At 35.5% G+C, this 25,179-nt stretch overlaps 1 protein-coding gene across 1 annotated transcript in view; it reads right to left on the bottom strand.

The window, feature by feature from the left end:
• Positions 1-2,093: 2,093 nt before the first annotated feature.
• LOC145768361 (uncharacterized) overlaps positions 2,094-25,179 on the bottom strand; it is a 38,451-nt gene continuing 15,365 nt past the window's right edge. Inside the window, exons 6-21 of the mRNA XM_082579842.1 lie at positions 23,684-23,813; positions 22,901-23,037; positions 21,747-21,942; positions 20,699-20,840; positions 19,843-19,990; positions 18,650-18,818; positions 17,971-18,150; positions 17,352-17,462; positions 16,740-16,908; positions 15,051-15,226; positions 14,347-14,457; positions 13,672-13,863; positions 6,624-6,791; positions 5,602-5,775; positions 4,441-4,611; positions 2,094-2,716 (exon numbers count right to left, since the gene is read on the bottom strand). Of these exons, the coding sequence (XP_082435968.1) occupies positions 2,331-2,716; positions 4,441-4,611; positions 5,602-5,775; positions 6,624-6,791; positions 13,672-13,863; positions 14,347-14,457; positions 15,051-15,226; positions 16,740-16,908; positions 17,352-17,462; positions 17,971-18,150; positions 18,650-18,818; positions 19,843-19,990; positions 20,699-20,840; positions 21,747-21,942; positions 22,901-23,037; positions 23,684-23,813 (2,760 nt within the window). The 3' untranslated portion in view covers positions 2,094-2,330. The remainder of the gene's footprint in view (positions 2,717-4,440; positions 4,612-5,601; positions 5,776-6,623; positions 6,792-13,671; positions 13,864-14,346; positions 14,458-15,050; positions 15,227-16,739; positions 16,909-17,351; positions 17,463-17,970; positions 18,151-18,649; positions 18,819-19,842; positions 19,991-20,698; positions 20,841-21,746; positions 21,943-22,900; positions 23,038-23,683; positions 23,814-25,179) is intronic.

Below are 25,179 nucleotides of genomic sequence, written 5' to 3'. Positions count from 1 at the left end.
ACGGCCCTCCTTAATAAACAGTAGCGTTGACAAGGGGAGTCCAGAAGGTAGGCTACTTTTGGAGCCGGGCCCAGGATAATTTAGGGGCCGGAAAACTTGAAGAAACCCACTTCGTACTCATTGGATATATGTTAGTTTGTTTTTCTCAGAAGTGTCTTGATTTAGGCTATAGCCTAAGGATCCAATTTGTACCCGGCCAAACTAATTCTCTCATTTGCACTGCGTAGGCTATAGCCTACAGTAAAACTACACACACATAAATACATAGGCTAATTTGAATATGCCACCAGGAAGAAATTGAAGGACCACATGGTCAACGGAATCAGCTGTCATGCTCATACTAATCATAAAAAAAACATTAAAAGTAGAGGTAAGAAAACATTTTTTTTACAAAGTTAAAAACAACAAAAGATAATTAACAAGCAAAGATAACGTGATAAAAATCTTAGGGGCTGGTGTTTTCGAATTTTTGGGCCAGATTTAGCCTACTTGCTTTCAAAATGTTTTCAATCACAATTTCTTGTGCTCACAGCGGTAGAATGTTCTGTTTAGGCCATAGTCTATATGTCGTTGCTCTGATTAAATCAGTTTATATAAAAGAAAAATATCAGAAGATCAAAATCATGATTATCAATAAAATTGGGAGGGGTCATTGACGATATTACGATGGTGGCTTTCTTGATGGGGCTTTAGGATGATTTTATTTAAGCTCCAATGCTTATGTTGCTTTTGGGATGTCACAAATTCAGCTCTTCATAATCTTAGAAAAATTGGCCTGTAGGAACCAACTATTAGCTTTGGATCTTAACCTATAGCCTAATGTAAAGTAGGCCCATTAACTATTTGTAGATGGAGCAAAAATACTGATGCCACCTCTGTACAAACACCAAGGGTATCAGACTAGCGGATTTCGATTAAACCGCTAAAGTCATAGGAATTGCCAAGAAAACGTTCGTCTGTGGTAAGGCGCGTTTTTTGACGATTTTTCAGTTATGGAAGACAGAGAAACGATACAAAGCATTTGCTAATATTCTATGTAGGCCTAGGTGAATATAGAAGAATTGTATTGAACGGAATAAGACTGCAGTTATCTGCGGTGGAATGGGGCAGAAGACAAGGCTCTTGCTTTCTATTTATATAATTCTGGTTCGACTTCCAGCTCAAGCTAAGCTTAGTTGTTGAAAAACACCGCTTTCCTCTATCCAAGATGAAATAAATTGGGTAGGCGTAGTTTCTGAATGCGGCCGAGAGAAAAGGAGCTATAGCCACCCTACTCTCATTACCAATGGCTTAGTAAGCTTGCAATGAGAACCTTAGTTTAATTCTCCTCCCCCAGTGCTTGGATCAAGCAGGAATATCTAAAGAAGGAGATGCGAAGGCTCACAGCGATTGCCTTATTCTTAGGACATTACTAGGGCGGTAGTTTGTAGCGCGCAAAGCATGCAGTTCTTTTCAAAATTGCAGAATGTTTGTAGTGCAGCTGTTACAGTCAGCTACAGACGACAGTTAGTAAATGTTACATATATAGAGCATATTTAAAGAATACTTGTTTGGAAAGACAGTTGAAAAGTTACCAGTAAGCTGTTTTTCTTAACAAAGATTTTGCGGTAGGCTAGATGTAAAGCAAGTATATGGGTAACTTAGTTGAATTAACAAGTAAGTTAACCATGAGCATGCAGTGAGTATCCAAACCTGATGCTAATAGCGCAATGCAGGTTGTCATAACAAAATTTATTAAACTACTATCGGTGCCAATTGTGATTTTACGGTAGCCTAAACAGGGAATATTTATGATAAACAGAAGCCCTTCTACTGTCAGGCGTAAAGCCTTCGTATCTCCCTCTTTAGATATCCCTGGGATCAAGTATGGTAGCCTACTCACCTTTACCTCACAACAGCTTCAATGTCTTGAGACGTGGCCGAGTAGGTAAGAACGTCATAATGGACCCTGTAGTACAATCTCGACCGAGGTTCGATTCCCACTCAAGTCGGAGAAGACCACAAATGCTCATTAAATTTGAAGTTCGATTCTCACTCGGACACATACATATGCACCACAGATGATCTCAAACAAGGGTAAAATTCAAGTAGGCCTATGGCGTCTTTTATTTTCTAAATTACAAATCCCCGCACGCATTTAATCTACTTTCGTTTCTGTAAAAATGAGTTTCCATATAAAACAGTTCTGTTTAACCTAGTGTCATAGAATTGTTTTGAAGCCTTCTTCCATAAACATTTTTGCATATGTCACTGGGTAGACATGGTAAACAAAAATGAAACAAAAGGTGCACAAATGCACAACAAATGCTTCATTTATTATAAGGCAGGCTTCATGAGTTATTTCGTTCACAAATAGAGGCCGACCATTTATTACAACTATATCCACTCCAGCGGCCATTGTTGAGGTTGATGATCCCACAGTTGTTGTCGCCCCTGAAATTGTTCGGTTCTCCCTCATTCCAATTTTGATAGGCACTTTCTTGGTTGGGCAAAGGAACTCTTGTCCCATCGATAAAATGCCATGCATCGATATCCCTGCGAGTCATTCCAATGAAATACTGTGGAACGTCTGGAATGGTTCTCATCTCAGTATAAAGTTGAGTTTGGATATCTTCTGTTCTTATAACCGCCAACCTTCCACCTCGACTTTCGCAGTTGGTTTTCGCTTCTGCATACGTAAACCTTTGCCGGATGAAGCGGTAGACTTTTGTGCCGACTAAACACAAGTTGATATAATAACAAGAACAACTCATGATAAAGTAGATTGTGTAAATGTAGACAAAGGAGCATTAAACTTCCTGAGACTTCTAAAAATCGATCAATTGGATGCATAAGGATAAAGTCAACTGCGAATAATTTAGCTTATTTTTTACGTCAGACAAAGCTGTCCATATCCAAAACAAAACAACGAAATATTGCACAAACTGCAAATGCACAAAAGTCACAGAAAGCCACTGCCCGCTAAACAATTATAACTAAACCAATATAAACAATTAATAATAATTAAACAAGTATATCAGTGTAGGCCTACTGTACATAGATATAGGCTACAAGACTAAATATTTTGTTTCAACTTTTATTTGTACTCTATAGCAGGGGTGTGCAACGTGCGGCCCGCGGGCCAAATGCGGCCCGCGAAGAAAATCTGTGCGGCCCGCGAAGATGTGCCAATTTTGAATTGTGCGCGGCCCGCGAAACGTGTTTATAATTTAGTTTAGTCTGATAGGCCTACGTGTTAACAATTCATTGTGGAGTGGATTATTGTAAGTTATTGCAAATTTAACACCTTCTGTTAGCCCAGCCATTTTAGAAACTCTCCACCGGTGACCGCAAATCCATTGTATTTAATCATTTGGAACGTAAAAATGTATGGTCACATAAAAGACTTTATGAACAAATTACGACTTTGGAAAGCTCACATACAGACAGAAACAATTTTCCACTTTCCAACTTTGAGAGACTATGGAATGCATCCTGAGAAAAAACTGAATTTGCAGACCAACTTGAAAAATTGTTGTATGAATTTTTGGCTCGTTTCAAGGACTTCAAATCTCATGAACATTTGTTTGATATATTCTCTTCGCCATTCAAGACAGACATTCACAAAGCACCAGCTGATACCCAACTTGAACTGATTGATCTTCAAGGGAAAACGGATTTGAAAGCAAAGTATTCATAAATGAATCTTGGCGATTTTTACCGAAAACGTCTTAAACAGGGTGACTTTCCACTTTTAAAATAACTCATGGCTTCAAAAATGGCTCTTTTTGGCTCAACGTATTTGTGCTAACAATTTTTTTCTAAAATGGTTGTCATAAAATTTCCCTATCGATCGGTTCTGACAGACGAACATTTGGAAAATGAACTTCGAATTGCGAGCACTTTCATTAAAGTTAATTGAGAAAAAGCAGTCGGAAAAAAAACCAGCTGCCAATTTCTCACTGAACTGAAAATAAAGTCGGTGTGACAATAAATTTGAAAAGCAGTTTTCTTTAGAAAATTATGCGTCTTGACTTATTATATTTGGAAAGAGATAACCCCTAATAATGCCATAAGAATAACATGAACAACAAAAAAAATACATTTTTGTTCCTGCAACTACTAGAAACCATATGTTAAATAAACGTGCGGCCCGCGGTTTCACCCAGTTATTTATATCTGGCCCTCCTGTAATAAAGGTTGCACACCCCTGCTCTATAGCTTAGGCTACTTGTAGCCCATAGGCAATATAAGAGCTCTGGAAAAATAGAAAAGTTATTTATAACTTTGTCAAAATGCTGATTCATCAAAGCAGTAAAATTAGTGGTTTAGATTGTTTCAAAGTGGCAGTAGAGCTTGAAACGATGTACAAATAGCTATTTTAACTGAGTGGGATTGCATGCCTAACAACAGGTAAAACAATAAATAAAAAACATCTTTAAACTTTTGTTCTCCGCATACCAACTTCAGGCACCGGACATGACGGTCTATTGCAGATTCCTCCCTGCCATGAGCGTCCAGGACATTCGGTTGAAAGTGCACGTCTCCTTGTAATGCAATTTCTGGTTCTTCTTTTATTTGATAGCCCGCAAGTCACACGGCAAGTCCAGGGGCCCCATTCACTCCACTGAGCTTTACAAAATAAGATCTTCATTGAATCTTAGGTCAAAACCAAACTTTTCAATGCTGTTTTGTTTACTTTGCAGGTACCGTAATTGCTTTCTCCCTGAAACGTTTGGTTGTAGGCTACGGTGACAAGCAGGAGTTTTATGATCGCCCGTTTTTATAGCAAGGGAGAAGTAACTTTAGATTTTCTTCAAAGATAATTTTATCACGTATTCAGGATCGTAGGTCTAATGGAAAAATTACTTTAATAGTTAGCCTACAAATAAAAACTATTCCTTTAGGAGCAATTTTTTACCATTTCTAGTTGGTTTGAGTGGTTCGACTCTGGTTGTGCGCTTCAGCAACGCATTATAAGGACTGCTCTCCATTCAGCGGCACCTTGTGGATGAAATAACTTACAGACAATAACACTTCAACAATCGGAAACTTCACTCTGTCAACCTCAGTGACCGGGCACCGGGCTTGCGTCAAAAGCCTCTACAAGTATGCGACACTACCAGGAATTAACTCTCAAAGGAGCTTTCTCAATCCGAGAAGAAAGATTCCTACAATTGCTCAATCAAACAATCTATTTTCACTCAGTCGATTGAATACGGCAATAGGCTGAAAACAGCAAATGAAAGCATTACATCAGCTGTTCTTAATTGAGGGACCGCAAAGTAGAAAAGAAAGTTTAAACTGCAAGATAAGAACTTCAAGATCAAGCGGCGCTGGTTCGACTCTTGAAGTGTGCGCTTAGGAAACTCATGTCAGGACTGTTCTCCATTCAGCAGCACATAGTGAGTGGAATAATTTACAACAATTTAACAATTGCAAACTTCACTCTGTCAAGCTCAGTGACCGATGCCCTGATTCAATGGTTCAAAGCAATTACAAGTATGCCAAACTATCAGGATGAAGGTTTCAAAGAAGCTTTCTCAGTCCGAGGATAAAGATTCAATCAAGCAATAGTCAGTTTAGAAGCATTCTTTAAAAAAGAAGAATCGCTTTTCTTACCGCCATCTGCCGATGGGCAATCATGCAGTACACAAGGCCTGAAATCATCCACACTCCCCTGACAATAAGGAGAAGGTAGTTCCACTCCATTGCACGTCCTCGATCTCCTCGCAAAACCTCGTCCACAAGTAACGCTGCATGAAGTTGAGAATGCACTCCACTCACTCCAACGACCTGGAAACATTCTACTTGTTCTGTGAGCGAAACTTTTAATTCAATAAATCACTTAAAACTCGCATTATCTCACAGTTAGTAGGCCTACATGGTTGAAACAAAAACTGTCACGTACTGAAGTTGCCTACCTGAGGTTGGTTAAAACATACAAAACGACGCCATTTGGTGATAAACGCAAATAATGTTAAACTAATTAGATTAAAGTAGATTCTTTTTTACTAGCACATTTTTTTTATTTAGCCTAGCTTACTAACCAACAACCGTCTGTACGGGCTATAATAATGAGATAATTTAAGATAATTTACAACATCAACTGATTAATAGAAAGTTCCAGTATTCTTTCTATTATAAAATAAACTTAGTCTACCATGAGTATGTAAGCCAATTATTGTAAACATCTTTCTGTTTTTTGTTTGTGACATTGCAATGCATTGCGCAGAAGCTGCCAACTATCTCACAAGTAAGAAGCTCGTTGATGACGTGCAAATGAGGAAATCTAGTTTAGCTTACCACTCCACAAAATAACTTTACTTCACAAGTTGCTTTTTTTAAAAACATTAACTGTGGTATAAAGTGGCTAATGGAATTTCTGACTTTCGGAAAACAAATTTTAGATGACAACAGTTTTTCTTGACACCCCGGATAGGATGTTGCCTACAACTTCGTGAGTTGTGAATTTACAGTGGAGATCAAGCACTAACTATGTTGATGAGAGATGTTTGTTACGAAAGGGTAACTTACAATCACACAAAAGTGCAACAAAAGGAGCGCTTTGTGTGCGTCGTCCAGTATTGCAAACATTGCATGGAGTATTTTGACATCCGTTAAAACTTTATTGGCGTTCTTACTTGGGCAGGGGGCACAATAATCCCATCGTCCACTTGAATATATTGGATCCAACGAACACCACCTTTGGCGACCGCTATCCGTATTTGTGCATGTGTGAAAGAGCTTTCCTTTGTAAGAAAATGGAAAGTAGCACAAATCACCAGTCTGAGTACAAGAAATGTGGCTGTCTGAAAATAAACCACTGAAATTAATTATTTGGGATTACATCTGAGAATTGAATTCTTGCTTGTGCACCACAAAGGTAACCCTAGAAATACCGGATATTTTTTATTCAAGAACTACCAAAGGATTCAATTGACCCCAGCCCTTGATATTGCTTGAAAACAATTTCCTAGACACTTTGCTGTTGAAATAATTCTAATTTAAGTGTATCTTAAATCAGTTGACAACAAAGGAGTTCAATTGTGTGATCAAACGATATTTAATTGACATTTTAGACAGGACTAGCCTACTGTTTGATATCTGATTAAAAGGAGGTTTGAAAGCCGTAGCTTTGGCTATAGGTCTTATTATACAGGGAAATAATTACTGAACAATAGATGTTTGCAATTGCTTGTTGGAAGTCAGGGATATCTATAACAACGTCGGCATTGGAAACTCTGTGGAACTAAAAACACTTTTATACACCAGTAGAGTCACTGTTTCTTGCGTCGTTGTGATAAAGGTTTACACAAGTTGACCTTAAAAAATAGCAAGTAGTACACAGACAAGGAAAAGTGTAACAATCAATGCAATTGCCGTAAACTGTAAAGTATGCACTTGCCTTGTTTGTTTAATGTGTTTGTATTCCATTTGTGCAATCCTGTCGTATTTCGTTTGCTGCTAAATAATTTCAAAACCGAGTAATAGTTTTAGTTCTTATGACATCTTAAACGTATTGATTTCGTTATTACTTGGTCTGTGAATAAGTTTATCATAAAAGCCTACGACAACACATTTCACTGATTGTTGAACACTCCTCGTTGTTTACTTCTGATCTGTTTGCAATACGAAAAATGCTAAAGAACAACAGGAAATTTTTCGATTCTTTGCATTCTTTTATTTTTTGGATTCGTGGTTTTAAACTTTTATACATCATATAAGCTTTGATGTGAGTGTATAATTTTTATTGTTATTGCAAAATTGAATTTTATACATCTTTTAGTTGATACAAACAGTGTTTTATTTTAACAATTCTTCTGCAGTCATAGTAATATGTTGACCCCACTGATGTATAACTCTGCAAAGAGTTTCCAATCCCGTAGTTATAGATATCACTGCTGGAAGTGCTACAGGAAGCTCATTATCAGATCTAAATATTATCACTGGCTGAATAATACCACTGAGCAAGTATTGGCAGTCTTTATTGCGTAATAAGTTATTGTGTAACAATGTTTTTGGGAGCTTTTATGCAAGGAAGTAGTCGTAAGGGTCAATTGACTCCTTTGGTAGTTGACGTAAATCTGGACAAAAATGCACAATTGTTTTCATCGAATTTTTTCCCTACTCAATCGGAGTGTGTAATAATCAAAATAAGAAAAGTCAAAAAATATCAACCTGCTATGTTATGTAGCCTATGTTTTGTTTATTTAATCGTATTAAGACTGGGGCTGGCATAATGTGCCCGCGCCAATTTCAAACGATTGTATTTTAATGGGCATACGTGCTAATAAGCTGAAATTTCTTGATTTTTCCTAAATATTACTTGGCTAAACGTATTTAAAGTTTCGTGGCTGTACCTGATTCGGTTTGAGAGATATTCTACTGTTTTTATCATGTACCTTGAAATATTTCATTGATTTGCTCCTGGAGTGAGAGTAGATTGCGCTTGGTTGGTTTCTTTTATAAAAAGAGCGACAGATCATCGCTCGTTTATTAATAGGCACCAAGCCGCCAAGCGGAGTCGCCTAATGACCTTATCGCGCGAGTAATTGGATTAGTTGTGAAGAGACTGCATGATAACAATTACAGATTTGCGTCTGGCGTAAATTGCATGCAGCAGTTACTTTTGTCTCTGACTGAAAAAAAAAAACATTTATTTTACGCAACGGACATATTCTTCTTGGAATAACTTACTTCAAAGTTTGGTTGCTTTGTCTATCAGTTTTTCGTCTTTAGATGTCTCTCCAACAATATGTTGATGGAATGTATTTTGAAAATGAATGCGCATATGTATATGAAAGAATTTCGAACTAGATAAGTGGTCTAATACAAGTCAAATCATGGTCAAACGCATCACTTTACAAATTGGGCAATAGTAATATATAATGCTGTGAATGGTATATCTCTATCCTCGTACAAGCCTGATGGCAGCAAGTGCCATGCTTTCATCGATTCAATGTCATCAGCTGTTGAATCGATTTAATAATCGACAAGTCTGCGATGAGAGAATGCTTGTAGGACACGATAGCCTGTAAGCTTCTTACATCGAATCAACGTCAGACGAGTTTGATTTATCATAAAATTAGCTACCTCCAATGATTGCACAAGTAGACATCGCTTATTGTTATGTTTCAAAAGATGAGTACTTTTAGAACAGCACATTGCTGTTTTAGCTTTGACTTATTATTATCATCATGGTTGAACCAATGTAGAATGACGTAACTCATCGGTATAGAATGCGAAAAGTCTGTAACTTTACATTTTCGCACTACGTTTTTGTTTTGCATCTGTTTCTGCAGAAACGTGGTAAATGAACAATTCCTGATTTCGCTAATTGGATTGTTCTAAACATCGGCAAACCGTTGTAATTTATACCCAGCTCGAAAACTCGATAAGTTTGGCATTAGTTCTACCATTGCTAGACGTTGAATCAACATAAATATGACAGATTGTACGAGCTGTGTAGCAGCGTGTAGATTGAGTAACAGCGTGATATGTTTCGTTTTTCACTCTGAAACGCATACAGTATATAGCTAATGGAGCTTTTTTATTTGAAGCAACGTTGTAATAATGTAACAGTGGCGCATTTTTTTCCTAAACCGCAAAGAAGTTCACCCTCAGCCGCAACGGTTACGGTGCACAAACCACGCATAAGGATAAGCTGGTTTACACTGGCGCGCCAGAACAACCAGAAAAATTAATTTAGTCGAGTGTTGTGATGCCAAATAAAAGATTTCACAGCACGGGTGGCCGCTACGCATCATTGTAAACCGACTCTATCAGCTTGTATCATGCCACTACAAAACAAACCGTGGTTATTGTTCAATGATTTTGATGTAACGCTGATGTTCAATCGATATAACTCGCTCGCTGTAATACGGCATTGAATAGAATCAACGTCTTCTGCTTTCATTTGCATTTGATCGTGTTTTCCTGTTTTCAAAACCCGCTATTGTTACGCAGATCCAACGTCAAACGACGTAAAATCGACGTAAAATTGAAACAAACAGAAATAAAATCGTTTTTATGTGCTTGTTTTCCATTGGAAAATCGGCCATTTTTTTGTCGATTCAACGACTAAAGACGTGGATTCGACGTACAAATGGTCAATTTTTCTCTCTGGGTTGGTTGACGTATTTCGACAGCTCTTCTTCCTATTTGTTCTTACATCTTGTTATAATCAGGCAAGAAGTTAAGGATAATTTATTAACCCATCATTCAGTTCTACGAATGATATTTGTAGTTGTAAAAGACCAAAGATAAAAATGTTTGCTTTGAAATTACTTCGATTATCGAAACTTAGGTGCCCATTCAACGTTGCAAATCAAAAAAATAGTAAATAAACCACAGTACGCCATAACTTCAGCCTTGCATATAAGATGTAGGCTACACACATAGCCTACTATTTCAGCCATCATCACGCATAATCAAACGTGCTAATACTTGTTTACAGTCCAGTAAATACAAACAAAATAACTTTACATTTGAGTCCTCACTAAAATATTATTGAAGCAGAAACGCTATTTACTGCACAATACGCGTATTGAAAGGAGAAACACTTGGTCACTTGATGATATTTTATAATGTAATTAACTGCATTGAATCCACGTTTGTTGACGGTTATTTACATTCACCGGTGCTTTCCAGCTTGAACATCGCCCATTTTATGCCCAATCGAAATGTGAATTATTTCCAGCTTGGTGCCACGAATGCGGAAAGAATATTAGAGACTTGTCGAGAGATCAAATTTCGCTATTTCGTGTATCGTATATACACGACATATGTATCGTATAAACGACATAGTTTGCAATTGTACGTCGATATCGACGAGAGAAAATGATGAAACAATAGCTAAACGAAAAGTTACGCACGTATTTACAGGGAGAAACCACAAACACAATCGTTTGTTAGTACGAGTACGACGTACCAAAAACAGTATTTATAAATTGCTGAAAAAAAATGCACTTGCTCGTAATTCATTTTGAATATTAGGTTGGTTGGTTTTGAATCTTTATCATCAGACTGACAAAGCCTTGATAGGTTATTCCTGGTAGTTTCGCATACTATAATACAAGTATACAAGTATAAGTATACAAGTATAAGTATACAAGTATAAGTATACAAGTATAAGTATACAAGTATAAGTATACAAGTATAAGTATACAAGTATAAGTATACAAGTATAAGTATACAAGTATAAGTATACAAGTGTAAGTATACAAGTATAAGTATACAAGTATAAGTATACAAGTATAAGTATACAAGTATAAGTATACAAGTATAAGTATACAAGTATAAGTATACAAGTATAAGTATACAAGTATAAGTATACAAGTATAAGTATACAAGTATAAGTATACAAGTATAAGTATACAAGTATAAGTATACAAGTATAAGTATACAAGTATAAGTATACAAGTATAAGTATACAAGTATAAGTATACAAGTATAAGTATACAAGTATAAGTATACAAGTATAAGTATACAAGTATAAGTATACAAGTATAAGTATACAAGTATAAGTATACAAGTATAAGTATACAAGTATAAGTATACAAGTATAAGTATACAAGTATAAGTATACAAGTATAAGTATACAAGTATAAGTATACAAGTATAAGTACACAAGTACACAAGTATATACACAAGTGTAAGTACACAAGTATAAGTACACAAGTATAAGTACACAAGTATAAGTACACAAGTATAAGTACACAAGTATAAGTACACAAGTATAAGTACACAAGTATAAGTACACAAGTATAAGTACACAAGTATAAGTACACAAGTATAAGTACACAAGTATAAGTACACAAGTATAAGTACACAAGTATAAGTACACAAGTATAAGTACACAAGTATAAGTATACAAGTATAAGTACACAAGTATAGGTACACAAGTATAAGTACACAAGTATAAGTACACAAGTATAAGTACACAAGTATAAGTACACAAGTATAAGTACACAAGTATAAGTACACAAGTATAAGTATACAAGTATAAGTACACAAGTATAAGTACACAAGTGTAAGTACACAAGTATAAGTACACAAGTATAAGTACACAAATATAAGTACACAAGTATAAGTACACAAGTATAAGTACACAAGTATAAGTACACAAGTATAAGTACACAAGTATAAGTACACAAGTATAAGTACACAAGTATAAGTATACAAGTATAAGTATACAACAATGAAAATTATTAATACTACAAAAAGTGCTCAATGCCAAGCAAAAAGGCAAAGCAGAGCGAATTAAATCAAATGTAGTTATTACTATCTGAAGCCTTTACAAATTGTTTCACCTAACGGATCATCAGAAGGTCTTATTCAAATAGAATCTATTTGAATAAGACATTCTGATTTTTTGAATAAGACCTTCTGATGATCCGTTAGGTGAAACAATTTGTAAAGGCTTCAGATAGTAATAACTACATTTGAGTATAAGTATACAAGTATAAGTATACAAGTATAAGTACACAAGTATAAGTGCACAAGTATAATTACACAAGTATAAGTACACAAGTATAAGTACACAAGTATAAGTACACAAGTATAAGTACACAAGTATAAGTACACAAGTATAAGTACACAAGTATAAGTACACAAGTATAAGTACACAAGTATAAGTACACAAGTATAAGTACACAAGTATAAGTACACAAGTATAAGTACACAAGTATAAGTACACAAGTATAAGTACACAAGTATAAGTACACAAGTATAAGTACACAAGTATAAGTACACAAGTATAAGTACACAAGTATAAGTACACAAGTATAAGTACACAAGTATAAGTACACAAGTATAAGTACACAAGTATAAGTACACAAGTATAAGTACACAAGTATAAGTACACAAGTATAAGTACACAAGTATAAGTACACAAGTATAAGTACACAAGTATAAGTACACAAGTATAAGTACACAAGTATAAGTACACAAGTATAAGTACACAAGTATAAGTACACAAGTATAAGTATACAAGTATAAGTATACAAGTATAAGTATACAAGTATAAGTATACAATCAAATGTAGTTATTACTATCTGAAGCCTTTACAAATTGTTTCACCTAACTATTCTGATTCTATTTAAATTCTAAACTATTATATTCTAACTATTCTGATTCTATTTGAATAAGACCTTCTGATGATCCGTTAGGTGAAACAATTTGTAAAGGCTTCAGATAGTAATAACTACATTTGATTTAATTCGCTCTGCTTTGACTTTTTGCTTGGCATTGAGCACTTTTTGTAGTATTAATAGTTTTCATTGTTTTAGTATAAGTATACAAGTATAAGTATAAGCCTACTTACAAGTACAAATACGTATTTGCGTCTGGCGTAAATTGCATACAGTTGCTTCTGTCTATGACTGAAACAAAACCATTAATTTTACGCTGATTGCACATCATTGCACTATAAATCAACGCGAAAAGTGTGGCATTACAAGCTGGAAATAGAGTAGTTTACATGGACAATACCGGATAGTCGAAATTGATATTTTTGACTCAAGGAATCCCCCCCCTAACTCAAGGAATACCTTGAGAGCCCTCCCTTAATATGGTTAAGAAGAAACAAAGCAAAAAGGATCAATTGACCCTTTTGGGACTTCTAGGGTTAACAAATTACTGGTTAAAGATTAAAATTAAAATAGGTAGATAAAAAGCAAAAGCAGGTACCTCGACATGTTGGAACGCGATTACTCCAACTTCGATTTATGAGACAAGTTGAGTACTGGACTCCAGTTGGAACACCAACCATTTCAAAACCATCTCGGCAAAGGAACACTATAGTGCCATGCAGCGGAAGCACTGTATACGAAGCTTCAACGGCACCATATTCTGGATCTTCAGGAACAACGCATTCCAGCCCTTAAATTAAAATACATTGTTGATAAAACAGCATCACTACACGAGTCTTAATTATATTAATTATCAAATTTTCCTCCCCCTGTTGGTTATTACAGTTACCCAAAAATGTTTAGGTTTTTTTTACCACAATAAAATATTGTAGATTAAGTTCCATTATAAATAATGCCCCAATTTGAATAAAAAAGTTGTTTAATTTGTTAACCCAGCATGTAAGAATCTCCTGAAAGGGTGAGATACATGGAACTTGGCCGGCAAAATATTTTTCAACACATTAAATACGCTTTGAACATCTTAGAAATTAAATATACAGTAGCCTATGCCCGACCTTAATAGTCTAGAAGTGCACTGCACCCACTGCAAACAAGCAGGCTATGGAAAAAAAAGCAAAATCAATCTGTTTGTGAAATAACACAAAATATCTTTAACAGAAAACTTGAAAAAAAAATTCTCATCATATAAATCTGTCCTTTGTAGCAATCTTACTGGTCTCGCATCTTGTTCCTTCATATCCATCCCTACAGAAGCATTTAAAGCCATTAATTCTGTTGAGACATGTTGCTCCGTTCTGGCATGTACCTCCAGCACATTCGTCGACTGGAAAACAAAATAACAAATTATAACAATTATATTATAAAACAATTTATATCTTTCAGCTTTTAATTTTTCTTTTGTCTTATATTATATAGCACCCTTTGCATTACAATTAAATGTTTCCAAGCGTCTAAAACTATTAGCTTAATTAAACTATTTAAAATATGAAAATTTTGGGTTTAAAAACTACGTCAGTTCCAAAAAAGAGTTTTTGAGAAAAAAGGAAGCTTTGTAAAGTACTAACAAACTACGATGCGCTGGTATTGTGTGGGTTAGTATGGCAAAATCAATCTGTTTGTGAAATAAATTTGTAACTTACACAAAAAGATACTTAAATAATTAAAGTGTGGAATTTTAAGATTAATTCAACGTTGCTGAATTTTGTCACAGTACAAACAAATTATGACGTAAGTTAAATAAGTAGTAAGTTTTAATAAAAACAACTCTTAAAAATTCGAATTAACACAACTTGAAATGTTTGACATCTTTTCCGCTTAAAGTTTTTCTAATTTTTTTAATTTAAAAATTAGCTTGCACGACTTTGTAAAAAACTCATCAAAACCAATTGCATGTTAAATAAATGCTTCTGGGTATACCGCAATCAAAAGCATCGCTTTTAGTAATTGCAATGTCATCTAGAAAAAGTGCAGTTGAAACATTTTGTCTTGCTTCGAATTTAACTTGAAGGATTCCATTCGATGCTTGAAGGAGAATGTCTGTGCTTAACCATTGAGATCTCAGTTCTCTCGGTTCGTAAAATCTCCACACTTCGCTGAAATAAAGAATCAGATCATTAATGATGTTCTTATACAGCACTGTAACTGGATAGGCAAAAAATAAGCTTTCGCTCAGCTGTGGTTTACTATTGGCTGAAAAGGATGATGATACAGCACTATATGTATAACAGCGCTTTTCAAGGACTATTATGTCATATCCACCGAGTTTATGATTATCATAAATCCATTTCTTTGCTGTGTGCTAAGCAGGAACTTGAGTAAACACACTTTTAAAAAGTCATTGGTAGGACCGACAGAGTATCGAACATGCATCCACAGCTTCAGAGACAAACACAACAGAACTTCGCAGTACCTAATTCCTATGCATTCGATTGGTGGTAAATCAACATTAGTTTTGTCACATGTAAAGCTGCTTGCCTTGTGAACATATGGCCTGCTGACAGAACACGGCACGCAGTACTTATGTATGTGGCCCACCTTGTATAGTCAACATAATACAGTACCATGAACGAGTCAGTTATTTTTAATGCAACCGCAGGATTTTGTTTGTGATCAAATCAGGCAGCTTCTGGTATTTTTGATGTAATATTACATCCTGCTATTGTTAAATTTGTCGTTGTCGTCGTGTGAGCCTCTGGGCAGAGGGTCTGTCCTTTAACCACCACAGGTTCACGATATTCCCGGACAACACTGGAAGGCTACTAGAGAGCAGCCAGTCTTTGATTTCATCATCCAAGTGGCGCAAACCTTCCACTCTGTTATGTGGCTTAAAGATGGAACGGTTATTGATGACGTAGTCTGCGGTTTGTTCCTCTGCACCACATCCACAGGAGGAGGAAGAGGCCATTCCCCATTGGTGCATGGAGCGGAAAAGTCCAACACCCGTTACAACCACGGTTGAGGCGCAACCCATGCCTGTCTTGGTAGTGTCAGATCGATGGGGTGTGTCGGCGTCGGAGATGAACGAATGGTGTCTGGTGGTGCCTGACTTCCATTCAGAATTTCATTTATGGTCCGCCCAAGTAGTTGTTAAATTTATGATCCGAGTCTACTAGTATATGACAACACTCAATCCACGGCGTGGTGGAGTTTGGGTAAAATACATTAATTGTTCTAAAATTGATTTAATTAAGTTCGAAATAACTACAAGTACAAAAAGTGGTTAGTACCGTAACAGTCAATGGTGCGAAAAAAACTGGTTTCCAATTTTAACCAAGGTTATATTTTATTTGTAATTGAACAACGTATAAACGGCCCATTTCTTAAAATAGCAAGTAAAACTGTTTGAACACCCAATATGAAAGAAGTGGTTGAAAATTATCTTTAGAAATTGCAACACGCTTTGGAAATTTTTTAAGATTACAAAGCAGACTTTTAAAGATTTTCTGATGTATTCAACTGACTCGTTGAGAAAATGCCAAAAACATAGAATTGCAGAAAAATGTGGAACTCAAACCTAAGTTTCATACCAGAAAATTTTGCTGGTGACCACAATTAATGGAATGAACTGTTTGTTGAATGACGTAGCATTGACTATGCTCCACAAACCTTGATCGTCCTTGTTGGATGGCAGATACCGTGAAATCACTGGATGCCCTAATATCATCAACCTTGTAGTAAAATCTCAAGCACCATGCAGAGTTCTGCTGTGGGATTTCTGGTGAAGTCATAGTTGACTCCATGGTTCCTTGTCCGGCAGTAAAACGAACCAAGTAACCTGAAATACAAAAATGATCAAGATAATTGTTTGAAGATTGAAAATTAGACTTGTTATAATCTTAATTGAAACTCAATGATTTCTTACAAAATAAACAGAGCAATAAAATGTCTTAGTTTAATATACAACAAAGCTAATAGTACAAGTGATAAATAAATACAACCACCAATAGCGTTGAAACAAATATGTTTTAGGACGGTTAAGTTAGAAAAAAGTTAGGAACGATAATTCATGTATGGTTTAACCTTATTTGAACATCTTGAAACCTATATAGGCTACTTGACAAACGTAGCCTATTGACTGTAACAGAAAAGGCATTGCACTATAAAATGCTGCTTATAAGTTTCAACTTGGCATCGTAGCTTACTATTTCAAATTTGCATTTCTTTTCGTAATATCATTAGGCGTTTGCCAATGCAAATTATTTAGCAAATCACAATTACCTCTGGCGGCATTGGGTACATCCTGTGAAAATGCCCTGACCCATCCTGCACCAGAGTTATCAAAATTGCAAAAGGGATTCCTTGAGTCTTCAAACTCACAACTTGCAGCAACTGAAAGTTTGTAATAAATGTATTACACGCGAATAATAACGCAAACACAACTTTTAATAATTCATTTGCAAATACTACAAATTAAGATGGTTTAACAGCAATAGGAGGCTGTGAAGTGACCATTCAAGGTCTTCAGGTCAAGCCTCCACACTAGGAAGTGGCAATAATAAATTTGAAATGTAAGGTGGAAGAGAAAGTGAGTAATAAAGAAACACAAAAGAAAAAATTCAACTTGCTTAAAAATGAACAGAACGGAATTAAACCAACAGAAAAATGTAACCAAAGCCAACAGAGTAATCTGGCCTACATCATTTCCTAATTTACTCAAGACCACCAAAGCAGAAAAAAAACTAAAGCCCAATCAAATTATTACGTATAAAAACCTAAGAGGGTAAATTATTGCGCAAATACCAGCATTTGATGAATGAAAAATGAAAGTATCGTTAATTTGTTGTCAATTGCCTTTCTGTTATGTCTTTTGATTTTGCTCATGACGTAAACAGCTTACTTTCACAACCAGGTAGTTCCCCCCACGTTTGATTTTCGTTGCAAATGCCAATAGAATTTCCAATCAATTTGTACCCAGCTTGACAGAAATAACGAATTTCTGTGTTGTAGTGAAACCTATCGTTTCCCAACGTGTCCACCGAACCGTGCTCAGGAGCAATGGGAGCTTCACACTGAAGGACTAAAGATAAAAAAAAACAAGTAGAAGTATCATGTGCCCTCAAAATTCATGAATTGCCTTTTCTAGTGATTTAAGACTTGCTCAATTAAGTTTAAAATTAGATGTTTCGCGTTCTTGGATAATTACTCTTACTCTTACGTTAAGCTCTGTAACGAAAAAGGTCTTGCTCACCCTGCTATAATTGGGACCTGGGATGCACCCTTTCGCCACTCCATAGTGGTGACGCTTTCTGGACCACAATGAGAGATCACCAGAGAGCAGTCAGTCATTAATTTCTTTATTCAACACACGCAAATCTCCTTCATTTTGTGAAAGTAAATGATATTGGTCTTCTATTGTTAGCGCACTAATCGAATGCTTTAGAATGAAAGACTAAGTCGTATACTGCAAAATGGAAATTCAAGACCAAGTTTCCCTGTTCGGTTGAAAATTTAAAGAAAATTTGTTTAGTCCGCAATAGGCTATCTATACTAAAAACGAGATAAATTTTTCCTCAAACCTTCTGATAAGTGGTTAGATATCCAATCAGTGAAAGCGGTGACTTTGGTGTAATAACCAGGATAATACTTTTTTTGTCCATTTTCTCTGTATGATTGGGCGCAGTCAAGCCCCCAACTGACTATCCCGATCTGAACCCAACAATCATCTCCTGTCTGGTCGTCTACCACCTAAACATATGATATTTAAGGCAAACCCGAGCAAATGTGATAAACATAAGAGCAAAGTGGTTTCAATACAAACCGAGTAGGTTACGGTATCAGTGTAAACAGGGAACATCAATCTGTTTCACAGTTAGTCCTGTCAGTTCCTGTTGGTGTCTTATGTTCCGATTTTTAACTGAATTATTTTGCAGATTAAAAAAAGTTCAAAATGTAAATCGTTTTGCAGACAACTTTAGCACAATACCTGTAATCTAGGAATGGATTCCAGTAAGTAATTACTTAACTGCTCACTTGTAAACCTTTACTTGTTGCATGCTTAAGTAATTCCAAATTAATTGAAACTTTGACGTAGGCAACAATATTACAGTAATTTAAATACGCTGGAAAATAAAAGCAAAAAATTACAAGCTGCCCCTTGCATCTATTTTGTGTTGTTTGTCATTTTTATGTAATTCTGCCTCCAGGAAGGACTCGTCAAAGTGTATCTACCTTACTTTGTGATTTTTGGAGGTAGCAGAGGCAACTAATCCCTTTGCCTTCACTTCAAGAAAACGTCTTGCCTCATATTAAAAAGAAATGGTTTATTGCCAAATCACCAAAGAGTCTTTCAAAGCCTTTAGAAGTGTAAAATTGTGCTGTTAAATTGCAACTGGACTACTGTACTTGTTTCTAAACTCAGGTCTTCTCATAGTGCTACGCAGTATGATTGATTTTCTGCGCTTTCTGAAAATTCTCTACCATAGCCTGTGAGAGAAGTACAACAATAATCCAACTGGACGACTGTAATGACAAGGGCCTTATATATGGCTCTTTGATGCCCTCCTTTTCTTTTCACTGATTGATTTTGTTTAAACTTCGGTATCACCAAGTAAACGTGTTAGTCCAACTTCCCATACAATATTTATTCAATACAACATCCGTGCAAACGTATTACGATGTGGACATTACAAACATTTTCAACAACATTGTAGATTTGTTTTATATTCGGATAAACTGCAGATTTTCTTATTACTTGAATTCAGCCCTATACCTGTCTGACTAATGGTCCACCACTATCACCTTGGCAACTATCAACAACGTTCTGCGTATTATCTCCGATACCACAAATCATGTTGCTGGTGAATTGAATTCTTTCAGGGAGGTTGATGGCGGCCAACAAATCTCTATCTGCTCGGCACCTACAACCACAAAGTATAAAAACTTTCAATGAACAAAAATAAATTTCAGAATGCATTTTGACTTTTCTTATAAGACAAGTTAGTATAATTGTTGAAAAGTAAACTAAATTCTACGAAAACTTTACATCGAAAGGAAAAGAAATTGGTTTAGTTAAGTTTGTTTTTATTTCTGACCATCACAACGAAAATCAATAAATACCAAACATAGCAGAGGTCTAGAAAAGGTGGAAGCGACAAAATGGGGCGTAATAACATGCATGATACCGAAGCAGGACAATCAGTTTAACATACAGTACGGGCGCAACACCACAGTCTAATCAAAACACCAAACATTTGCATGACAAAGAAATTAAATTAATTGTTTCCAAATGTTATTTCTTTTTTCAATTGTTTTATTTCAAATTTATTCCCAAGAAAATAAAATAATTTGCCAATTGTTGCATTTCCGATTGACAACGCAACAAAACTTTTTTCTTTGGAAAAGAAGCAAAGCTAAAACAAGAAATGATGTATAGAAAACAAAACAGTCAACTTCGTAAGATGTGTTTTACCCATTTTACAAAATAATTCCATCAGCCGATTTAACTTTTTTTAATTTTTTTTTTAAATTAAAAGGTTAAAATTGGGGGTTAGAATTAAATAGGGAGGGGAGTTAACATTAAAATGTTGTAACTAAGCAAGAAATGTGTTCGTCTACAAGTGCAATACCTGTCTTGTCTTCGTAGGCGAATCACGCCTTGTTTTAGTGTTTCAGGCAAAACGTCACGTCGAGGAGAAATGTAACCAAATCCTGTCACCACAGCAAGAATGTTTTTCTCCTCTCTTTCGTCCTCTTGAAGAAGCCAAGCACCTAAATTAGTACAAATTACCTAAACCTATACTTAAAAAATACCAATGCCCAATAAATCATACAAATATGATCTTGGACCACGGATAACTTTTTTTATGAAAGGTTTTAAGTTTTTCTCATTTTAAGACAGGTTTTAATTTATGGTAGACAACCAGTTTAGCTATGAGACAATTTGTTTCTAAAATGTGAACTACTGTGCATCAGCAAACTAATCTTCACTAGCTTTTGTACGGCTAGCACCAGTTGATTGGATTACAAATTCTTTTCACTACTTTTAGCAATCACCTAATTACCAATACCGCGATATAAATTGAACCAGTGGTGTCCAACCGGTATTTTTTTAATCGCTTATGTTCAACTTAATCGCTAACGGAATGTTTATGGTCAACTTACATTCCGAGAAACTGGAATTTATTGTTTTGATTTCTTTTTCTATTTACTCTATAGTCTATATAGTGCAGGGGTGCACACTGCACAACTGAGTTAATTTTATTGCATCACACTGCACATTGTTATGTCCACAATCTTTGCACACAATCATAGCCTTTTCGTGCTTCTAGAGGTAGTCAGTAATATTTCTTGTTTCATTTAGGTACATCGTCCATCTTACCGAATATTGCCAAACTTGTTGGAGAAAAACAGCGCCAAGTTTCACATTGAAATGTCGACGTGTAGTAAAAACTTTGCTGACTTTACTATATCTTGGTATGTTTAGGCTATTGTTCTTAAAATTGTAAAAAAAGATAATACGCATTTCTAAGATTAAAATTTTGGTGAGAGGGTTTTAATTAGAAAATATTAGACAGCCATTTCTAAGATTACAAATTAGCATTAAACACCCAAGTGGCCCGTGCAATCATGTGTAAACCTCAAGTGGCTCTTTGGACACCCCTGAATTAAACATACGTTCGATTCTGCATTGCTCTTCTCTTGACTCTCTTCCCGAAAGTATTCCTGCTTTTCTGAGATATTCTCCCACGCAGTTTCCTTCCATACAAGGCAAGCAGACCCTTTGTACATTTGCTGTGAAGTTGATCGATCTGCTTTGGTTGGTTCGTACCCACCTGTTTTGTTCAGGCTCCAACTTTTCCCCAATTCTGATCTTTTAAACAAACCAACTGTTACATGTCATGTTTTGAAATCTTAAGCAAAATAAAATATAATTTTGTATATGAAGAGTCCAGGTTCAAAACGATCAAACTACCAAAACTACCTTTTCGAGTAAACTGAAAATTAAGTTTGAGATTGATCATATTGTGGCTGAACGCTGCTTTTTAAAGCCTTATTTTGAAAGATTTTGATCGTTTTGCCGCAAAAAAAGCTGCTACATAAAACTTTCAATGTCAACACAATGGTAGATGGTAAAATTGAAAAATCACAAATAATGGAGTTTGATCGTTATGCACCTGAACTCTTCATATACAGTAATAATACAGATAAATAAATTATAACAAAAAAACAGCGAACAGAATCTTACTCTAAAATTTTTCAATCTACTTGTAAGTGAAATATCAGAGCAGGTTAGAAAGTTGGAAAAACATGAACGGTGTAACAAGACTTCTGCTCCCGCCTCAAAAAAAGGATTTACAAACATGAATATCTTGAAAACAATTGATTCAATTACTTTTTTCATGTACTTTGTGGAATGATGTTTCCATTTCTTGAAGTTGATTTCAGCAGATTATAATAGCTTAAACAAACAAACAAATTGCCTTTTTCTGACGTCGACACATTTAACAACTTGGTATAATGAAAAGAAAGTTTTTCATTGTTCGAAGCTGCAATACTTCTCGTCTGACTCTTTTTGGAAGCTCGTATTCAGAATAAAGTCAAACTCAATGTGATGGAGGTGTTTGTAGGCTTAGCGACAAGTTCTCGAAGAAAGTGAGGTAAAAAGTACTGCAGCTTCGAGTAACGAAAACTCTTTCCTAGCAACAGTATCTGCGTTTTGCATCACAAATTAACTCTTCTACACTAATAACACGAATAATTTAGTTGTAAAATAAAAACAAAATTGTAAAAGAAAAAACTTGACAAAGCCAACACTTCCAAAAGCCTACCAAAGCTATATCAAAGTCATAGGTCGTATCATAGATTCCTTTAATGTACTGCTGGTGTTCTATCACATCTTCTGACAAATGAACTTTTGCATGGGAAGAAAGGAAGGTTCCTTCTCGACGAGGTAGACGATGAGTTCCTAAATTGCCAGGCCTGTAAATTCTGATAAAATTGCAGTTTTGCATCTTATAAAATGGTGACAATAACTTGCTAATGCTCGGTCGATATACTCAACAAGAAGATAATAACAGTTACCAAATTAAGTAGCCTACTTTCTTATATTTTATTGGGGAAATCTTCTAATTACCTTCTCCGGACTTTTATGCAACTAGTGTGAAAGTTTAATTACCCATACTAAATGGATAATTAATCGGCTACATAGTCGAGTGGTGGGAGCCATTCGACGTTCGAAAGGGTGCCGTTCGACACGGCTGAAGAACGTGTGGCTGTGTCTTTGGCAAGACACTTAAAAGCATGTCGCCGATTTCAGAGTGGTGCACCTTCGACTATAGCCTTTTATTTTTCTCATGATTACATGACATGATTAACAGTACAGTAGCTTACGCTGTTCTGGAGAAAAATGCCAATACGGCCCTTTTTGGGATTATGGCCTGCTGAACTGAACTAAATCTACAACGTAAGGTAATTAAAAAAATACATGTATTTGTTTTCAAAGCATTATGTTTGAAACAAACAAATTCGATTATTGCTACACAAATGAAACTTAGTATTGTTTCATGGATTGACTTCACACAACAGTGAATTTTGTAAAAGCTAAAACTCACCAAAAGTTAACACAATTTTAGTTTGCCAGCCTTGAAGATGTCTAATCTCGCTGAAAACGTGAGCAGCAGTTAGCACCCATTTGTTGCTTATCAACGTTCCTCCAGCGAACGCATTCCCTTCCTCATATGTCTTAGAAGACAGCAAGAAACCAATTAAGTATTTTTTTTTATTCACAACCAATGATTTGTTCATGATTGTTTTAGTACAGCAGGGCGTAATCGCTTTTTTTTCACATCTAACTTTAGCTCTGGTTTTAGGATACAACAGTACATTTTAAGATCTGCTTGTCTATGATTCTAAGATCTCTGGTAAAAAATTGAAATTTTCGTTCAGGTGGTGAAGTAGGCGGTTGCTATTGTGTAAAAAAGAGGATGCATTGGCTAGGCCTATTATAAGCATGTTCTTGTAAAGGACTTTTATCTGGACTAGACATTTACTTGCCTTCCAAAAAAATAATAGAAGAAATGTTCATAGGATTTCAATACAGAAATGAGCAAAAAGTCTGTGAAAGTTTCGAAATGGATAAAAGTGGATATGGTTTTATTTATTTTGTTTATTAGAGAAGAGAAGAGAATAATGTTACATCATAAGGACTCATTGTTCTGTCAAGTTGCACTAAATGTAAACAAGAGAGAGAGAGAGAAGTTCTTATATTTGCATCAACAGCACATGTGGAAAAAACAATACAAGATTACAATGTGAACTAGGTTGTTTTAATGTTTGCTGACGATGATGGGAGTGGCAGAAGGACTTAACTGGTCATCAAGTCTGCCACACCCGTGTGGTGTCATAGCTTATTTGACATGGAACGGTGTCGGAGTTAAACGCAAATATATATTGTATACATTACAAAATAAAAAACAATACACACACGAAATTTAACAGTACAATATAAAACAGGAATACAAGAAGCGATGCAGAAATACAAAATGGCATAGGCTATACATACAACACAGCATAGGCTACTGGTAAGGCAAAAGCGAATATACAGTAATTAGCGAGATACGGTGAGAATAAGTAAAAACAGTTTGATGGCACTATATCAGTTACTTAATTTATACCCAGACATTAAGTGCAGTTTTAATTTTTTAGAAAACATACTAATTGTTTGAATTTTTCTTAGCTGTTCCGGTAACTTGTTCCAAGTGTTTGTTCCAAGAAATTTAATTGAGCGTTGGCCACGCTTTGTATGCATTCTTGGTTTAAAAAGTATATCTTTCTTAGCACCTCTGTTATTATAGTTATGAGTTTCATTACAAGGACGAAAGTACTCAGAAAAAATTGCTGGTAGATGTCCTTTATTGCATTTATAAACAAACTTACATACTTCTATTAAAAACATGTCTTCGACTTGTAGCAAGTTGCTTTTACTGAACAGAGATTTGGTGGGAATTCTGTCCTTAATCTTGGTGAAGTTTAAACAGCGAATTATGCGATTGTGTACCAGATTTAAAGGATACAGTTCCGTTTTACAAGCACGACCCCAACAGATGAT

This window comes from Aplidium turbinatum, chromosome 4 (assembly GCF_918807975.1).
Source record: "Aplidium turbinatum chromosome 4, kaAplTurb1.1, whole genome shotgun sequence".
Classification (NCBI taxonomy): Eukaryota; Metazoa; Chordata; class Ascidiacea; order Aplousobranchia; family Polyclinidae; genus Aplidium; species Aplidium turbinatum.
The sequence above is the reverse complement of the archived record's forward strand: the minus strand, read 5'-3'. Positions and strand labels throughout refer to the sequence as shown.